The 18,200-nt window shown below is 44.2% G+C and overlaps 2 protein-coding genes across 3 annotated transcripts in view; one reads left to right on the top strand and one right to left on the bottom strand.

Moving 5' to 3' along the window:
• RAB3GAP2 (RAB3 GTPase activating non-catalytic protein subunit 2) overlaps positions 1-4,657 on the top strand; it is a 44,320-nt gene extending 39,663 nt beyond the window's left edge. For both annotated transcript variants that reach the window (XM_081124091.1, XM_081124090.1), the window contains exons 33-35: positions 171-392; positions 1,122-1,280; positions 1,620-4,657. In XM_081124091.1, the coding sequence (XP_080980217.1) occupies positions 171-392; positions 1,122-1,280; positions 1,620-1,775 (537 nt within the window). In that variant the 3' untranslated portion in view covers positions 1,776-4,657. The remainder of the gene's footprint in view (positions 1-170; positions 393-1,121; positions 1,281-1,619) is intronic.
• The window catches only part of IARS2 (isoleucyl-tRNA synthetase 2, mitochondrial), a 27,471-nt gene continuing 13,581 nt past the window's right edge, over positions 4,311-18,200 (bottom strand). The window contains exons 13-23 of the mRNA XM_081124092.1: positions 16,908-17,010; positions 16,676-16,769; positions 14,253-14,361; positions 13,212-13,314; positions 12,202-12,327; positions 10,670-10,801; positions 9,773-9,879; positions 9,070-9,215; positions 8,226-8,416; positions 6,503-6,647; positions 4,311-5,381 (exon numbers count right to left, since the gene is read on the bottom strand). Of these exons, the coding sequence (XP_080980218.1) occupies positions 5,239-5,381; positions 6,503-6,647; positions 8,226-8,416; positions 9,070-9,215; positions 9,773-9,879; positions 10,670-10,801; positions 12,202-12,327; positions 13,212-13,314; positions 14,253-14,361; positions 16,676-16,769; positions 16,908-17,010 (1,399 nt within the window). The 3' untranslated portion in view covers positions 4,311-5,238. The remainder of the gene's footprint in view (positions 5,382-6,502; positions 6,648-8,225; positions 8,417-9,069; positions 9,216-9,772; positions 9,880-10,669; positions 10,802-12,201; positions 12,328-13,211; positions 13,315-14,252; positions 14,362-16,675; positions 16,770-16,907; positions 17,011-18,200) is intronic.

Raw genomic sequence — 18,200 nt, 5'->3', positions numbered from 1 at the left:
TAAAGGGTGACCACTTGCCAAGTATTCCAAAATATTCTTGAGCAGAGCTGTTTACCTTTAAATTGTGTGTCATTTTTTGATAAACAATTTTAATGGAAAAGCCTCTCTGACAGGTATTTTTAGAGACACATACTAACAAGATGCTGCTGTATCTCTTTCTCCTTTTCAAGTTCTTATTGAAAGTCGTTAGTGCTGCTGTCCAGGCTCAACATGCAGGTGCCAAGGACAAAGACAGCTCAGCAGAGGCACCAGGTGCTCCTCCTGGGAAAGACCTGGACTGGCCCATTCTAGCCGTGGACTTGGCCCAACACCTTCAAGTTAGTGAAGACGTTGTCAGGAGGCACTACGTGGGGGAGCTCTACAACTACGGCGTTGACCACTTAGGAGAAGAGGTAATGATCACCCTAAAGTGTTAACTAGGCTCCAGTTACAGAGTTGATGGTTGGAGTAAAGAATCAGGAGAGTCTCTAATAAAGCGTTTTGCCTTTTGTTAGAACTTTTAGGCGCAAAAATTGAATATTGAAACATAAAAATTCTGCTTAATGTTTAGTAAAGTCCAGCGTGCCAGGCCTGCTCTCTGCACAGGGCCTAGCAGCAAACAAATCAGACAAATGCTTGCAAGTGACTCGCACAGTTGTACTGAACTGAAAAATTAGGTGATGGCAGAAACTGGGGGTTTAAATGCTAAGCTTGATTTGGACGATGTTTTGTTTGTACAACTGCCCTTTGAACAACTTCAGGGTGAGAGGAGCTGACCCCACACAGTTGAAAATCTGTGTGTAACTTTTGACTCCCCAAACCTTAACTACTAATGGCCTACTGTTGATTGGGAGCTTTACCAATGGCAAACAGTTGATTAGCACATTTTGTGTGTTATGTGTATTACATATTGTACTCTTACAATATATTAAGCTAGAGAGAAGAAAGTTATTAAAATCGTAAGAAAATACACTTACATATTTATTGAAAAAAGCCAAGCAGTTCAATCCCATGTTGTTTAAGGGTCAACTGTGTACACGGCCACAGATCAAAACTGAACTCGACTCTGCTGGCAGCACCTTGCCTGGGGTCAGTCAGTCTGTCAGCTCTTCCTCTATAGCTGTCTGTGTTCCTCTCCACAGGCCATCCTCCAGGTCCATGACAAAGAGGTCCTTGCCTCTCAGCTGCTGGTGTTGACGGGGCAGAGGCTGGCACACGCGCTCCTGCACACCCAGGCTAAAGAAGGCATGGAGCTGTTGGCCAGACTCTCACCCACGCTCTGCACGTGGCTGAAAGCGATGGTGAGTACACAGAGTGAGATGAACCAGACGGTCACTGCATGTTTTTTTTGTTTTTTCTTTTTAAATATATCTTTATTGATTTCAGAGAGAGGAAAGGGGAGGGAGAGAGAGATAGAAACATCAATAATGAGAGAGTCATTGATCTAGCCTGCAACCCGGGCATGCGCCCTGACCCGGAATCGAACCCTGATGGCCTGGATCCCAGGTCGACGCTCAACCGCTGAGCCGCGCCCGGCCGGGCTGCATGTTTTCTTAAATGCATACTTAGTAACAGTTAAGGGGAAAATTTTAATTATTAGTTTATGTGACTGATAGGTTATTTTTGTGTCCCATCTGCAGGACCCCCAGGATCTTCAAAACACAGAAGTGCCAATTGCGACAACTGCTAAACTAGTAAATAAAGTCATAGAGCTTTTACCAGAAAACCATGGGCAGTACAGTTTAGCCTTACACCTCATTGAAGCTGTGGAAGCCATATCCATTCCTTCCTTATGACCCTGTCTACCGAAAAGTCTCCCTCTGTGTGACAGGAATGTGAATTAGTGCATGGTTATTTTATATAGTAAGAGCTGGGGTTTTATGCAGGGAATATGTCTTTTTTTTCTTCTTTTGTAAAATAAATTTAAAAAATATTATACTACTTTTAAAAACTACAGCCCTGGCTAAATTCCACTCCTTTGGTTAATACCAAAGGCAAAATAGAAACAAATATCAATTATGGCAAAATAGAAACAAATATCAATTATAGTATTAACTACTCATACAGATATTTTACTGTTTATTTCTAATTGAAGCACTTAAGTGGCTTTGTTGTAAATTTTGCTATTTAAAATTGGTTTTGACTTACAGATTATGTTCTTATTATGAGATTCAGTATTTCATACTCAGATCTTATTGTTCTCAGCAAATTTCAATGTGGTCATGTAAATGTAGTCCCATCAGTAAAACTAGACAAACATCCCACCCTCCTTTCACAGTCGTTAGGAAAACGCTTTTGTTATCACGCTTAATCCCTCCCTGGACTGCACCCGGCCTCGAGTTTTGGAGGCCGACAGGTTCCTTGCGAAGGAACATGTTCAAGATCGTCACATTCATCACAAGGGACACTGAGTAGAACCCGTGTTCTGGTACCAAAGGACCTGTACTTGCCAAACTTGAGAATCTGAGATGCAAGCCACCCACCAAAATTAATTATAACACAAGGTAAGATTTGCTTTTTGCCAAGATTCGAAGTCGTATCCACATCAGGTAATTGTAAAAATGTATTATCTTGTAAAGCTTATGTTTAAAAAAAAGGGGCAAAGATGCTAAAAATGTAAGTTTAACTTTATTTTTCCTACAAGTGTTTAGAAATGTCTGCTTCTGGGACTTGGTAGTGTGACCTGTTCTGGGAACAGTAAGAAAGTGCTTAGTGATATTACAGCTTTGGCGAACCTACCTCAGAGCTGGTTGACAGGATAAAATACGCCAACCTTGTGCCCTGGAGTGCCTCGAGTGGCCCAAGTGCTGAGTATGTATTTCATTGAAACCAAATTAACCAAACTGAAGAGTGCTTTGAGCTCCACAGATACAAAGTATTTGGGATGGTGTATCTTTGGAGTGTAGCCATACAGTGCAATTAGTGTCACCTGTCACCGATCACAGTTGTCATTCATAGTAGCTCATGTGATTAAGTTTGTTTCTTCACTTCCTTTTAAGAAGCCAGCTCGAGCCACTGTACAGAGTTGAGGAGTATGTCCTTCAGGGACGTAGAGAAAAAATCATCAGAGTGAGGATATCCCAGTGTAAATTCCTTTTAACTAAAAAATCACTTCCAAAGTGATCTGTCTGTAACTTAACAATTCCTGTTTAATGTAAAATCTTGAAAAGTAAATGTGTAGGCTGATGAGTATTTGGGGTGAGGGCCTGTACGTCTGACTGAGGCGCACACCGTGCAGGGTCTCCTAAAAAAGCTAGTCCAGTCTCCCAGCCTCTGCTTGAATCTGCTGCCATCCAGGCACACTCATGTGATTTCTCGTAAACCATCTAGCTTCATATAGTCACGTTACATATATTCTAAAAGATTGGTTCTTCCTATGATTTTTCTAAGTATTCTGAAAGTAGTTATAAATTTTGGAAGCTGGTTAAAAATCTTGGAATTATAGGCATTTTAAAAGATTAAATCCTCACTCTGATCCCATATCACTTTGGGGGGAAGATTTACGTAATCAGTATTTTAGCTAATAAAACAGGTTAAACTTATTCTGGAAGGACACAGTCAAATTGGGGACTGTTGAGAATAAGCTGCAGTATGGCACGTAGAACACAACAAATCAAGTCTCGTTAGATTTGTAACCCTAAAATTCACCACCCACAGAATTTTAAAGTTGAATTCTGAGTTGTATGGTTAAATGGTTTTACTATTTCATCAAGGGCTTTTAAAATAAATCTGATTCAAGAAAGGCAAATAAACAGCCATGTATAGGCAGACCTTGCTTTACCGCATTTCATAGATGCGAGTTTTTACAGACTGAAGGCAAGACCGTCAGCAAAGTGGTTCTGACTCACTCTAGCGTGAGGCTCGCTTTACTGAGTGGTCTGGAACGGCACCCCAGTGGCCGCGCTCTGCCTGTGCACGTTCTGTAACAAGGAAGAGCCACAAACAAAGGAATTAGGTGTTGTGTTGAGTGGCTGGTTCTGAAATGAAGGGCATGTTGTGCTTAGGGCAGTTACTGATGGGAAGCCAGTAACCAGCCGTTTTCCTAGATACACCCCCCCACCCCCAGCATTAAACAGGCCTGGTGGACCGTGCTAAATCCCACTGTGTAATGATAGCCGTGTCTACAGTACAGGGCGTTTAGACAGACTCCCAAGAGCCAGGGTAAATGTTGGTAAAGAGGAGCAGCATCAAGCTTCTAAAAGCTTCCTTCCTTTGCAAAAAGAAAAACAGTCTTTTCTCATTTCACCTTTGTTATAAAAATCCATCTTAGGTCAAAGTAAACACTGTTACATTTAAATTGCTTTTCAAAAACAATCAAAAATTAACTGCAATTTAAAGTCACAGAAATCTCAGCTTTAATAATACTTAAGCTTACATGGAATATAACGTTCAGTTAGAAGTGGCTGTGTTTCATCTAATTTTTGAGAGATATTTTAAAGGCCTGATAGCAACAGGGAAACCCTCTCGCCCTGACAGGAATGGATTGTTGGATGTAGATTCCACTGCGTAGAATTAGCCATCCCTAGGAAGATTTAACCCAACATGGAGTTGTTTATAAAATCCTCTATTTAGTGTAACGTACTGTAAGTAGTGCAATTCTGTATATACTGCTGTTTTCTGTCTGTTCATTGTTGTGAATTTATGTATATTAGTGAAATAAATTTTCAGCTTTCCTGTTGTTTCCTTATCATCCTTAAATGTGAGCACGTACTGTTAGGTTTATTTTCTCTCTTACACTAGAACCACAGATTTAGTGATGTGTTCATTCTGATCCAACCACACAACCAGCTATTCTAAAAAGGTTGGTATGCAGTTACCCCCTTCATGTCTTAGGTCTGCCATCCCCTCCAAACTGCCCTTTCTGACATTCGCAACTTTTTCACCAGCGACACACAGTAATTTCCCAGAATGCCTTTATTTGTAGACATTGTAGAACTTACTGAGTCAAAAAGATCTGCCCAATATAAAATGTCTCCTGCTTGGCCACCCCTGGAGGTGAGCGTACTCGGTGCCTGTGCCCTGAGTGCGTCCATTGGATGTGTTAGTATCCTGCACGTGTGGGTTGCTGCAGATATATACACATTGTTTTATCTAGTTACAGGAAACGTAGGATTCTTTCTCGGATGCTCACCTTCCACTTTTCCTCTTCCACTCGTTACCCAAGTCTTGATTTCTTCCCGGCGTTGTAAACAGTCCACCCGAAGGGCAGTGGGTCCTACTGGGTCTCGCTTGGAGCAGCCGTCGGCGTCAGAGCGGGTGCTACTTCCCACCAACCACGTCCGTGCACCGAGGACAGAGCGTCTCGGAGGACGGGGCTGTGTACTTCCAGCAGCGAGGGCACTTTTCTTTGGTAGTTGGCATGACAATTACTTTATACGCAGACTCTTCGCGGATATCACCACCTGGGAAAGGAAGACACGCGTACTTGGCAGGCCACTCAACTTCGACCACTGTTTCAGCTGGTTTTGCAGGTGCCCTTTTTCAGCTTCCTCCTTCCTGCCTCGGCAAAGCCTGTCCTGTCACCCTGTCACATGACAGACACAGCCAGGACAACAGACACACACTGAAGAGCGCTGGGGAACCAAGACCCTGAGGGTTAACTGATTTTTCCAGCTCTGTGTTCTATCCTAACTCAGGCAGAACAGGCCTTTTAATTCATAATCCAAGAATAGTTCTGACAAGTATGGTGCTAGAGAGGCGGTGTAATTTGAGGATTTTTTAAAAAGCCAAATTGTAGTGACACCTGCAGTGTCCCCACTTAAAACGTCTCAGTTTGGACAAAAGGAAACACCACTTTCTCCATTGTTAATACTCTCAGACTTCAGACTGATAACACAGTGAAGAAAGTAAATTTCTAGTCATCGCCCAAAGACTGTACATTAACATTGTGAAAAGCAAGGTAAGCCAAAATCGTTACTACATGGTCAGTGCTGCCAGGCCTCAAACTGAAACTGCTGCCTATAGTTTAGCTTCCCACCTCCTGCTGGGAGCTAAAAGCTCACTTCCTCCAAATACCTGCATGTTTCTCTTTCTCCTCTCTATGTCCCTCAACGAGAGTGAATTAGGTTGACAGAAATGCCCACGAAAGGCTGGCTTATGAGATGCCACTGTGGGAATGAGCACCATAGACCTTCCTAACCCCTCATTCAGAATAGCTGAGTAATATTTTAATTTGGGGTCTACCCAAGAAATTTTAGAATCAGTGCTGGGGAAGGGAGGGCAGGGCTGGGCGGCAGTAGGATACCTGGTATCCCAGGACAGGGAGGGAGGCGCTGACTCCACATACAGCGACAATCACTTCTCCACAGGAGAGGGAGGAAGCTCTCCCTCTTCTATCCCTGGCACTGTGGCCCCAGGCTCATCGGGTGGGACACTTTTGAGAGCTGTTTAGAACTTGCCACGTTTACACTGTGTCCATAGAAAGGGCCTCTGGAATCTGTGCCGTCCACTGGACAGCTGGGGACGCCCGCAGTCATTCAGTTCTCCAGGTAACACCAATTCCTCTCCCTTCCTTCCTCCTCACCTTCCAGATTGATCAGGAATGTCCCTTTAATCTCAGTGACATCCGAAGTCAGCGTGGGGGGCTCCTGGGACAGTAATGTTGTCTGGGAGGCCATCATGAGCTCGTTCAGCTGTGAGGTGCTGGAGGTCTCCTCCGCTTGCAGCATCTGGGGGTGAGCACATGAAAGTTACTATCTGAACTCAACTTTCTCCATAAACCGAGGACATTGACACTAAAGTCTTCTGTTTAGTGAGAAACCCTTTGGTACTCTTGCCTCCTGATGCTAATACTATTAAAACACATTAGCTCTTAATGGCATGAAAGGTTTGAACTGAAAACGTCCAGTCAGTGGTATTTACTGAGAAAATACTCTCTGGCAGCTCTTCACTGTGCTAGATGCCAAATGCCCGTTATTTCTAATGGTCACAAAACACCTACACGGTGTTTACCATCCGCATTTGCAAACGGACAGGCTCGGGGGGGTCAACCTACCCACCTTTCTCAGCCGCTCAATGGTGGAGCTGCGGCCCGGCCCAGCACTGACAGCTCTGAGGCACACACTCCCTGGATCATGCTTCTGACATTAGGCCAGGGGTTAAGACACCATCTGACAAGGACGCATCTGAATGATGCACAGACCCCTCTAAGGACACTGAACTGCGGCGTCTGATACACACTTGTACATTTTTCATTGCAATTCTGATCTTCAAAATGAGTTTGTGAGCTAATATAGACATTCTTTTAAAAAAACACAAGAAAACAAACTCATGAGAAAACAGGTGATTCAAAGAGATTAATTTGGTTTTAACAAATCATGTGATTAGTAATGGACAGAACCAGGACTCCGACAGCTACTTAGTGTAATTCCTAAGGAAAATATATTCACAGTTTTGAAAATCCCAAAGCATTTTTCCCAATATAAATGATCCAAACCAGCTGTATTCTTTTCAGCTTATTACTCAGAGCTACTGAAATCAAAGGACATGTGACAAGTAGGGAGAAACCCAGTCTAGGCTGTGTGGCCTCGGCTAGCTCACAGCTTCAGTGTCCCGTCTCCTCGCTCGTAAAATGAAGGACTTAGAACATCCCAACCGTAAGTTTTAAAATGTGAATATAGTATCGAAATTCTCTTATCAATAATCTCACATCTACTAGCTATTTCATGCCTCAAATCTTGATCAAGTACAATATTAAAAATTTAAATTGAGCTTACCAACCAGATGAGATGGCCATGTTTTAGGAAATATATCAGTAAAACTTAAAACTATATATTCATTGCCAATTCTCTTCTAAGCATTTAAACTAGAGAAAAATCTCGAGTCGGTATGTTAAGCTCTAAGGCAGTTAGCCCCTTAGAATCCCAAGAAGAAAATGTGACGGAACTCTGGAGAGAAAAATACGGTGAATGTTTTGAGATCACATGAGGATCTGCTGGAACAAATTAATTTTTCCCAGAACTCGAGAAACAAATGGAAATCTTGTTTGGGATTTGTTTTGAATCTGGTCCAGGTGGACAGAATTCTCAGAAAACTACACCCTTAAACACGAAACTCTTAATTTTTGTGTATTCTTAGCTACTGCCAGGGACTAACGTGTCGTCTGTCATCTAAATAGCCCCGAGGGCTTGCATTTCAAATAGAACTTTATTCTACTTTCCTGTCCCAATACCAAGATTTTTGAAAAACAAATTTCCAGTGAAAATGTGACCTTAACACCATTTCAAAAGGAGCAAATGACTGCTTACCTCTATTATCTCGAAAAGCAGTCCCGGCTCGATGACAATGGTAACCTCGTACTCGGCGGCGTTCTTGCCAGGGATGCTCCCAAGAAATGCATCTCTCATGGCGCAGGCGCTCTCCATCGCCTCCTCCAGCCCGGGCTTCTTCCAGATGGAGCTAGTGTTGATCCACCCGGTGCGAAAAACACTCTTGGGTTCTTAAGAAGAACACCCAAACACTAATTTACATACATTCTAAACTATACATAAAGCCCTGACCATGAAATATTTACTGTTCATGGGAAATGAGAATTGTTAGTGAGGCAATCATGGGATGAAATATTATGGAGCCATCGTAAATGCTTAGCAGACATTTATATGAATGTTTGGAAATAATGATGCTAAATTTAAACGGATAAAATATATAGTAAGATCTCAAACAAAAAAAGATCCTAGGAGAAAAAAGAGATTCCCCAATAGTTACAGTAGTTGTTTGGGGATAGTAAGATTATCAGTGACTTCTTTGTACACTTTCACATGTTCTGATTTTCTGTAAGTGTAATCAGAGGAAGAAACTTTATGAAATTGCTAAAAAGCACTATACTTTGTCTTAATAAGATGTAATGTATTTCTGATATTTATAAATATTTAAGAACATGACTTTTCAACATAGTCAAGCTGCTAACATTTCTGAAAGCCCTTCAAGGCCACGCTGGCAGCACCTGACTCCTCTACAGACAGGTGCAGAGGGGCCAGGAGTATCCACCGTAAACCCTTCACCGTGGATGAGTGAGTCCCTCGGGTGAAGGGGACACAATCAGAAGCCGCAGCGCGTCCCCGCCTTCCCCTCGGAGGGAACGCGCGTCCTTACCTTTGGCGTAAGGGGTGTGCTGGAACACCTCTTCAGCCAGGTGAGGGAGGATGGGCGCAACGGAGCGCACGATCACATCCAGGGTCTCGGCCAGTGCGGTCTGACAGGAGCGGCGCTTGGGGTCGCCCGCCTTCTCACAGTAAAGCCTGAACAGACAATGGACTCAGAGCTGGCCGCGCTGTACACCACGGTCGCCAACCTGGGACCCGTCTCAGGTCGAGCTTAGGCTCACAGTGGCTAATGCAATGGGTCTAACCAGCTTAAGATACCTAGATAACACCCTCCATTTTCCTTCCTCCTTCCAGGTGTGCCCACTGCCTCCAAAAAACTCTCAGCAGCTAAGCTACGTCCAATTCCATTTTCCAGATAATAGAGCCTAGACTACTGTGTTAAAAGACAAGTAATAAGTTGCTGATCTTTAAATGTGACTCCCACTCCTACAAGGCTGCCTCCCCTCAAGCTCTACACACTCCTGAAAACAGGTACCATGCTCCTGACCTCAGAGGAGCAGCTACTTCTTGAGCACTTGGTCAAACACATAACCACGCTGAGATGGTATCGGCATCCCCATCTTACAGACAGAGAGATTAGAGGTAAGCTGCCCCAAATCAACTGCCCAGCGCCCACCTGACTCACCTGCCCAACATCTGCCAAGCAGAACCGACAAGCAATACTTAGAATTTTACTGTTGAGTCATACGTACCTATCTTTGATTATGCTGAAGTAAAAGTTAGAGAGTTCTCTGGTGTAAAAGGCTTTTAGAAGCCGAATGACTTTTCCGAAGTCATACTGTTTATATGAATCGGTAACCTAGGGAACAAAACCAGAAACATTTGCAAGCTGGGATAGCAAATAGAAATGCAAGTCATTAGCAAAATACATTCCTTCTGAAAATGTTTCAAAGGCAGAAAACCACAAAACAGGTGGTATGCAAAAGCTCTTGGGTGGGGGGCGGTTCCCCAAACATTATTTCTGGTTCAAATTCGACTGCCTGTGGAAAACACTGAGCACTCTGCTCTGGAAACTACAGAACACTCATCAAAGGACGGATCTGGTTTTAAATGATGGAACCACACTGTTTAAAACAGCAGGGAGAGCAGGCTACCAATGCAGCCTGAGAGTAGCACTGGGCAGAAATCTGCATGCACGCCTCTGACCTAAGGAAGCTGCCACAGGTCCAGTTTCTGAGTAAAAACAAGTTATCTGTGTTTGTATACAAACGATAGAGTATCTTAGGAGACACAAATACTCATTTCAGTTATTTCTAGACTTCGAGGGGTATGTCCGCAGAGAAAGTGCAACTCCTTCCTGTCAGAGAAATACACAGAGCTGATCTGGAGAGAAACCGTGGCTGGAGGAGATGTCTGGGCCTGTTGTTTCCACGAGGCACTTCTCTAGTCTCCAGAGAAACTGGGAAAGAAATCGTAAGACTTAAAACCTCAGGTCAACCTAGGGGCGTGCGGGACTTAGCAAGTATAACTTTGCTCAGTGCTGTAGCTACAGACCCTAGCAAGGTGTGTCCCACCTGCACGCACCGCACATTTCAACACAGAGAAGTGCAGGAATTTCCACTTTCCAACAGCTTGCTGACCCCACTCACCTTGCTCGCTAAGTCCTGCAGTAGGTGCAGCATGTACTGGTCTAGGACATACATCTTGTCCACAGGGACGGAATCTGTCTCTGGGTTGAAATCAGCCACGTTCCCCAGAAGAAAGCGGAGTGTGTTCCTGAGCTATTGAAAAAACACACCAAACAAAAAAACAACAAAAAACAAAGCATACAGTCAAAAAAATGTATGAGGTAAAGAAAATGTATGAAGTTCTTACTGAAAGGTTCTTCTATTTCTGTACAATTAGGTTTCCTCCAGCTCATGCTGCTTTCTTAATGGGATGCTTTTTAAATGACATTCCTAAATAAGACCTACAAATGCAAAAACCCAAACTCGTTTAAGAGCCCAGGTCTAGAAACAACTGCTGGACTTTGCACATAAAGACTGAATTTTCATCCCATTTCTTTCCAACCTCTGGGCACATAACCATACAGTGGCCTCGTCGGTTCATCCGTGAAGGTGAAAGTAAAGATAAATGGAATAGATGTGAAAGGTCATCGAGCATATAAAGTACATAAAATTAGCATAATTTCACATATAATATGCTTCATTTTTCAGTATCTTTCTTCTCTCCAGTCCTTACAGATATAGAAGCAATAACTAAAGTTAACTTTCCTTTTTTAAAAAACTGTACATTCAGTTTGCAGTAGACATTCCTTAATTATTTGCATTCATCTATAATTATGAATTGATGTAACATTAATATTGTATCAAACTTCCTTATGAAAATGAATGTGGCTGTACATGGGGTGTTTGACTTTTGTCCACAAGAATGAATCTAACTCAGGACGCTCTCGGCGGACAAACAGCACTGACCCTCTCAGGCGCGTCGACAGTGTGAACCACGTGGGAACGCCCCGTCTCCACGGGAAGCTGCACATGCGTTCATCCTTACGGTCAACTTTCTGCCTAGGACTTTGCAGGGGGACAGCTCACCGACTAGGAAAAGCACGACACTTAACATTCAGCGTTAGCGCACTGAGGGGACTTGACTGCTTTGTGCTGGGTGTGTCGTTACTTCCCACTTGACACGAGGGCCTTTAATGTCCAGACAAGAGTTTCATCAACGAAGAAATAACCTGCACTGTTGATCAGGTTGGTGTAAACCCAACTTGACATTTGGGCTCGGGGGGCCTCAAGGACACTTTGTTGTAGGAAAGCGATTCTGTGCGTGAGGTTAATACGCTTGCTGCACTGTCTCGGCAGATTCTATTTTTGTTTATAAGGTTAAAATGTATGTTAGCAAGAATGGGTGGATTTTCAAATAAAATGCAGCTTCCACCAAAAAACTGGTATAATTTCACATAGTATGGTATATATTGAATAATATATAAAAGGACAGTACGTAAAATTATTACTGATTTTTTAAAACAAATCATATAGGACATTTGTAAATGCTCACATGTACAGAACTCATTTTCAACAGTCTTGCAGTGCCAGCCACACAAAACACGCCCCTTTTTTGAAAAAAAAACGATTTGGTAAAGGTTTCATTTGGAAATAGGAAGAGCAGTGACTCTGACCTTGCTAATGTCATCTCGCGCAGCGTTCAGCGCGGAGGGACTGATCGTCACTTCAGTGAAGACGTTGGACTCAGCGACCCACCAGCGAAGGACATCAGCACCGTAAGGGGGCTCTTTGCTTTGGTCCTGTTCGTAGAGGGGAAAGACACATATAAACCTAAAAATGCTCTCGATGCCAGTTCGGTGAACCAGTCTTTCAGGTGTCGCGACTCAAAAGTGTCTGAGCGCAGCGTGCGCACAAAGATATCCCTGCACTGCCACGAACTAAAGGCTGCGTCTCAGACTGGCTGCGTCAGAGAAGCAACACTGCGGAACGGCAGTGTGCCCTGCAGTCCGCCCGAGGCGCAGATGCCAGCGCCCAGCCTCTTCCCTGGTCCCGTCTGTGCCCGTCTGCCCGTCCCAGCGGCTGCTCAGGCACAGCCCTGACGTCCCCGCCGCGGGGGAGGTGACGGGCTGCTTTTCCCTCCCAGTGTTCCCTAGCAACCCTGCACACAGGGAAAGGACTAGCGGACACCAGGAGGGCAGTGAAGAGCCAAAGGAACAACGGACGAGTGATTTCTCTTCGGAAAACAGCTTCAACATAAACCAAATTACCAGCAACCCCAGGATTTCAGGCTCATTAATGGTGTGCTCTGAAGTGTCTAATTTTCAATAATAATAAAGCATGCATTTAGGAGTTGTCATCTCATTTTTTTCTTATACGGTTTCTATTTAAATGTAAAGTTACAGTTTAAAGCTCAGACAATTAAAAAAGGGGTAGCATGGTTCAGGACCTACCTAGAGATTCAGACCAGAAACGGGTCGAAAAGGACCACAATCCCAGCCCTTCCCTTTTTCATTAAAATGTATTATTTAACATCTAGATTTAACACAGAGTAAGGCATCTGCTGTTCATATAAAAAATGGTGTTGTGCTTTTTTTTTAACACTTAAGTAACTACATTAAGGGTTTTGGCTGCCAACTTAAGAGCCTGAAAACCAAAATAAAATGAATTTTGAAAAACCACCTACTTGTCCTCCATTGATGACAATATCGGGATCAATGACATTCCCTAGAGACTTGGACATCTTTTCTCCCTTCTCTCCAAGGGTAAACCCATGAACAACCACTGTCCTAAGAAGGCAAATCAGCTATTATAACAACACAATTATAATCTTTTTAAAGATTACTTACAGCTTAAAAAGAATATCTTAGTTTAATACAAAAATAGGATTTTTCTTGACAAAGTATGTATGAAATCTTTTCTTGAAAGTCTAATTGTTAAATAGTAAACTCTCTACTTACACACAGAAACATTTTTGATGTTTACATTCACTAAACAAGCATTTCCTGAGCATCTATGACGTACTGGTTTTGATCATTAAAACTAACCCGTCAAAAGTATGTCTTAAAGAGAGCAGAATGTCACCTCAAACTATCTTCAAAAGGACAATACAAGAGAAAAAGACCTCCTGTTCTATTGGCTCATAAAAGTGTGTCACACAAGAAACAAACATTTAAATTGTTCTGGGATGGGCTTCCATTGTAAGACGGCAGAGATCTTCAGCTCGTTAAGACTCTGAGTAGAACCTCTCCGCATGTCTGCATGAGGAAACGCAGTTATCTGTAACTAAGAATCCCTAAGTTAGTAAACCTCACTAAGGGAATGCTCCAGCTCAGGGGCCACTTGCGGATGTCACCAACGTAAGGACGTCGGAGCCCAGGCTGTCGTCAGTCGACCTAGAGCTCCCTTGTCTCTATCCCTCCGAGCTGAGCGACCGCACGGGGTGACCTCCGTCTCCCCAGGTCTCCCTCCCCTCTCCAGCCAGTGCCCAGTGTCCTCGAGGAGCTAGGACCTGTACCAGTGACCAGACTTCTCAGGATTATCACCTCCTCTCCCCCCCCTCCCTCTCTTTCTTCAAACTCTCATTTCTCTCACGAGACTGGAGACGAAGCTAATGAAAGGTGGTTCTGACGACACAGATACCGTCCAGCACAGGGCTTCCCACCCGGGCAAGTTCCGGCAGAGGCGCGGGAGTGCGGGACTTGTCCAGCTCAGGTATGACACTTACTTAAACGGGGCTTTCTTCCTCACTGCCACGCTGGTTAACAAGGACGACTGAAACCAGCCGCCAAGCTGGTCTTTTCCTTCCAGGTATAAGTCTGCTCTTTGGTCCGTACCTCAAAGGTGAGTATTAAGAACAGAAATGTCATTAAAACAGGAAAAAAGTGGGTATATATCGAAGTATTGAAAGGATAAAAGGGACCACATTATGTGTTTCTTGTCACACTGCACCCAATGGCTAGATGGCATTCACTGAGCTCTTACCCTCAGTGCCAACTTAGTAATCGAGACGAAGAAATGAGCCTTGGGGTGTGAACTCCCAAACCCCAGGTAATTAATAATACTATCTGAAATAGGGACCATTCCGAACTACCAGTATCTACACTGCCAGTTACATATTGTATGAAAGCAAACTACGCTTTTATTAATTTAACAAATATTTTGCTGAGGATCTAATAACTTTGTATGTTAACTGGTTTGATTCACATAGTAACTCTCTAAGGTAGGTATTATCACCCCCATTTTACAGATGAGGAGGGTGGGACCCTGAGAGGCTTTATTACTTGTCCAAGGTCACGCAGGCAAGAAGAGCAGTAGATAAGGGTTCCGAACCCAGACAAGCCCGAGTGCACGTGCTGAACCAAGAAATTAAATCAGGAAAGAACGTCTTTTTAAAGGGCAAAGTATTAACTTCTAGTTGGACAGTGGCCCAGTCAAAAGATGGGCAAACTCTGAAACAGCCAGGGGTTCGGGCAGGAGGTGAGGGGGGTGGCTGGGATGAAGGGCGGGGCACAGGGTATTTAGGGCAGGAAATGACTCCAGAGCGATGGACACAGGTCACTACACATTTGTTCACACCCACAGAACTACGTCACGGAAAGTAACCCTGTCAGCTGCGGACCCGGGGGGTGATGTGTCGGTGCGGGTTCACCAACTGTAACACGTCTTTATCACAAAGGCATAAAAGAGAGGAACAGGATAAAGTTTAGGCCAATTAATCTAATTCTCGCTGATTAATCTCATCAGGGTATTTGCTTTTTTGGGGGGAGGTGGAGGAGATCTGGGCGAACAAGCAGAAACTAGTCTCAGATTAGGCCTTCGTATTGTCGCAAAGGCAGTCTGCGTTCTGGCAGCCTACAGCCTTGAACAACTAGTTTTCTTTGAACTGATCACCTAAATGTGACAAGGAAGGGAAAAAAATGGTTCGCCAACCAGGTGCGTTTTTACCTCAAATTTCATTTAATAAAGTGTGTCTGCCGCAAATATTGGGCTAAGAACATCACGAACTAGAATCAGGATGACCAGACGCCATCAGCACCACGGACAGCACCTAAACTTGCACTATTTCCTCTTAAATATGGCGAGAGAAACTTAAGAAATAATTCTGAAAATTACTACGTAAAAAGTTATAAAAATTTTCTTAATATAACTTATATGTGGACATTTTATTATGTCTCTTTTAGCTATAATATAAACATGAATTTATGTGAATTCTGCTTTTCAAATTCCCTAAGCTGGAAGGCCCAAATGAAGGAAGACGCTGACCTGCTAGGAGCCACCCTGCTGTCCTCCCAATACCGAGGAAAGCTCGAGGACAGTCCCTCTCCATCCCTTTGGCCACGGCCTCGGCACCGGCGGCTGTTCCCCACGTGCCCTTGCTCGGGACAGCAGACAGGACCTCCGGGCCAGGCGGGCCCTTCGGAGCAGTGCAGGACCGTCCGAGCTCCCGCTGCGGCCCCGCGTCTGAGCCCCGTCTCTTCCCCTCGCAGCGACGGCCAGCAGGCACTTCACTTTCTCTCACTTCCCACCCCGTGTCCCCAAGGGCAGGTCGCCCCAGCCTCTGAGCGCACCCTCTCTGTGCACCTTCCCTGCTGCTCCTGGTTCCTGCCCCGCCGCTCCTTCCCCTTTAGCCAGTGACTCAAAGACCAGCCCAGCGAGGGGCAAGTGGGAAACCAGTCCGCAGCTTGTCCGGGAGAATGGGGCGTGTAGCACAGAAGGACAAGAACTGAAGATCAGGCACTTGAACCCAGAGTCTGACTAGGTTAGGTGGCCGTCACCTAACTGGCCTCTAACCCAATCTCGTTCCCTCTCCTGAAAAGTGATGGTCAGACCGTTTCAATGACCTCTGCACTTTGATTTATAGAGCTGGGTGCCTCGGGGTTGCCAGGTGGGCCGAGGAGGCTGAAAGGAGGGCGAAATCCCTATTTTTATCTTCTGTATTGTGGTTCTGCGTAAAATTTCATTTGGAAAAACAAAAAGTTTACAAATTTTTAGATGAAGTGATCCCCAAGGGCCCTTCCAGATCTAAAATTACATTAGAACAGACTTCCTAATCAATGAAAAAGTTCTTGGTTATAGATTTCTTCTAGGTAACGTCTATATAAGACTCAAAACTGCTTGCTTGGTATAAAAACTATTGTTTAAAATTACCTGGAAGGACACAAGACCACGAGGTCCCACTGTCAAACCAGATGTCCAGGATGTCCCGTCCAGGGACATACTCCAAGGCATCGGGACCACCGACCTGATACGGTAAAAGCATTTTAGTTATACAATAAATACAAAAAGTCAAAAGAAAATGCAGTGCTTACAACCACAATCCCTCCGTTGTTATTAAGTCCAGCAACACACACAGGCTGTTAACTAGCAAGCGGACGCGTACCTGAGATAAGACTTCTTTAGGCAGGAGCTGCTCGGCGGGGAGTGTCCACCAGACATCGCTGCCATGCTGTTCCACCAGTTTAACAATATGCTCGATGGTCTGGCTATTTTAGGGGACAAGACAGTTCAATTAACTATTGTGAATAATACCAACATTTTAAAATTTAAAAATAGTAATATTTTTTTCCTATCTGCAGGATATTTTCCTATCTTTCCCCCAAACTTGAGTGGTATTCTCTTCAATTACTTGCTCACTCAGCTGCTGCTGTCATCTTAAATTTGATATAAATAATATCAATATATCTTAAAAATAACATTAAATCACATGTATCCCTTACAAGAAGGAAAAAACCACTTCTGTTTCAGTTCTCATTTCCCTATTTCTATCCATCTAATTTCTATTCAAGTACCTCTATATTCAAAACCTCTTAATTACCCCACCTCCCAATTTCTGCCCCAAATAAAGCAACCCATTCTGACAGTTCTACCTCTGAAATAGGACTGAAACTTGTTCTCGACCTCACTAATACCGTGTCAGTCCAACCTCACTGCCTCGATTCCAGGTTGATGCAATGGTCTGCCTTTTCCCCAAGGGGAATTCTCGTCCCTGGAATTTCACGATCCAGCTCCGAGAGAACCGCCTTCCCGAAACTGCTTTATCACCCTAGTCCCCTCTCGCCCCTCCTGCCCCCTCAGGGCTTCCAGGACTGAGTCCAAGTCCATGTGCTACAACCAGCATCCCCTTTAACAGACACCGAGGCTCCCATCCTGACTCTGCCCTTTTCACACAGAGGCCGTGCACAAGGACCAAGACTTCCCCAAGTCCTTGTTGTCCCCTCTGTTGCAAATAAAATTCATTTGTTCAAAACTATGGAGCACCCCCAACGTCTGGGGCAGTGCCCTAAGCCCTGGAGACAAAGCCTGACAGTGAACTCACTTCAGTGATCCCGCACTTCCCTCAGGAGGCCTGCAGACTAAGCGAGCTGAGTGCCCAACACAGATGCCCGTCGGATGAATGCTGGAACTGACCATATCTTTGGGAAGATACAGTCTTACAAATTATTTGAAAATTAAACTCGGGGGAATTTATACTACATTTTCTCACAGGAACAACATACTTTTAATTTACTATCACAGCTTTACGGACTTTACAACTTCCTCTAGTTGCTTTCCCCTGAGTCACAGGACATATCATGGTCAGGAGCATGGACCCTGGACCCAGAGAGCTTCGCTTTAATTCCTGGCGCTGTCACTTTTGGGTTATGTGACCCTGGGCAAAGCACTTAACGTTTCT

Source organism: Miniopterus schreibersii (assembly GCF_964146895.1).
Source record: "Miniopterus schreibersii genome assembly, chromosome: 21".
Taxonomy (NCBI): Eukaryota; Metazoa; Chordata; class Mammalia; order Chiroptera; family Miniopteridae; genus Miniopterus; species Miniopterus schreibersii.
Note: the sequence above shows the minus strand (reverse complement) of the source record. Positions and strands in the feature narration are given on the sequence as shown.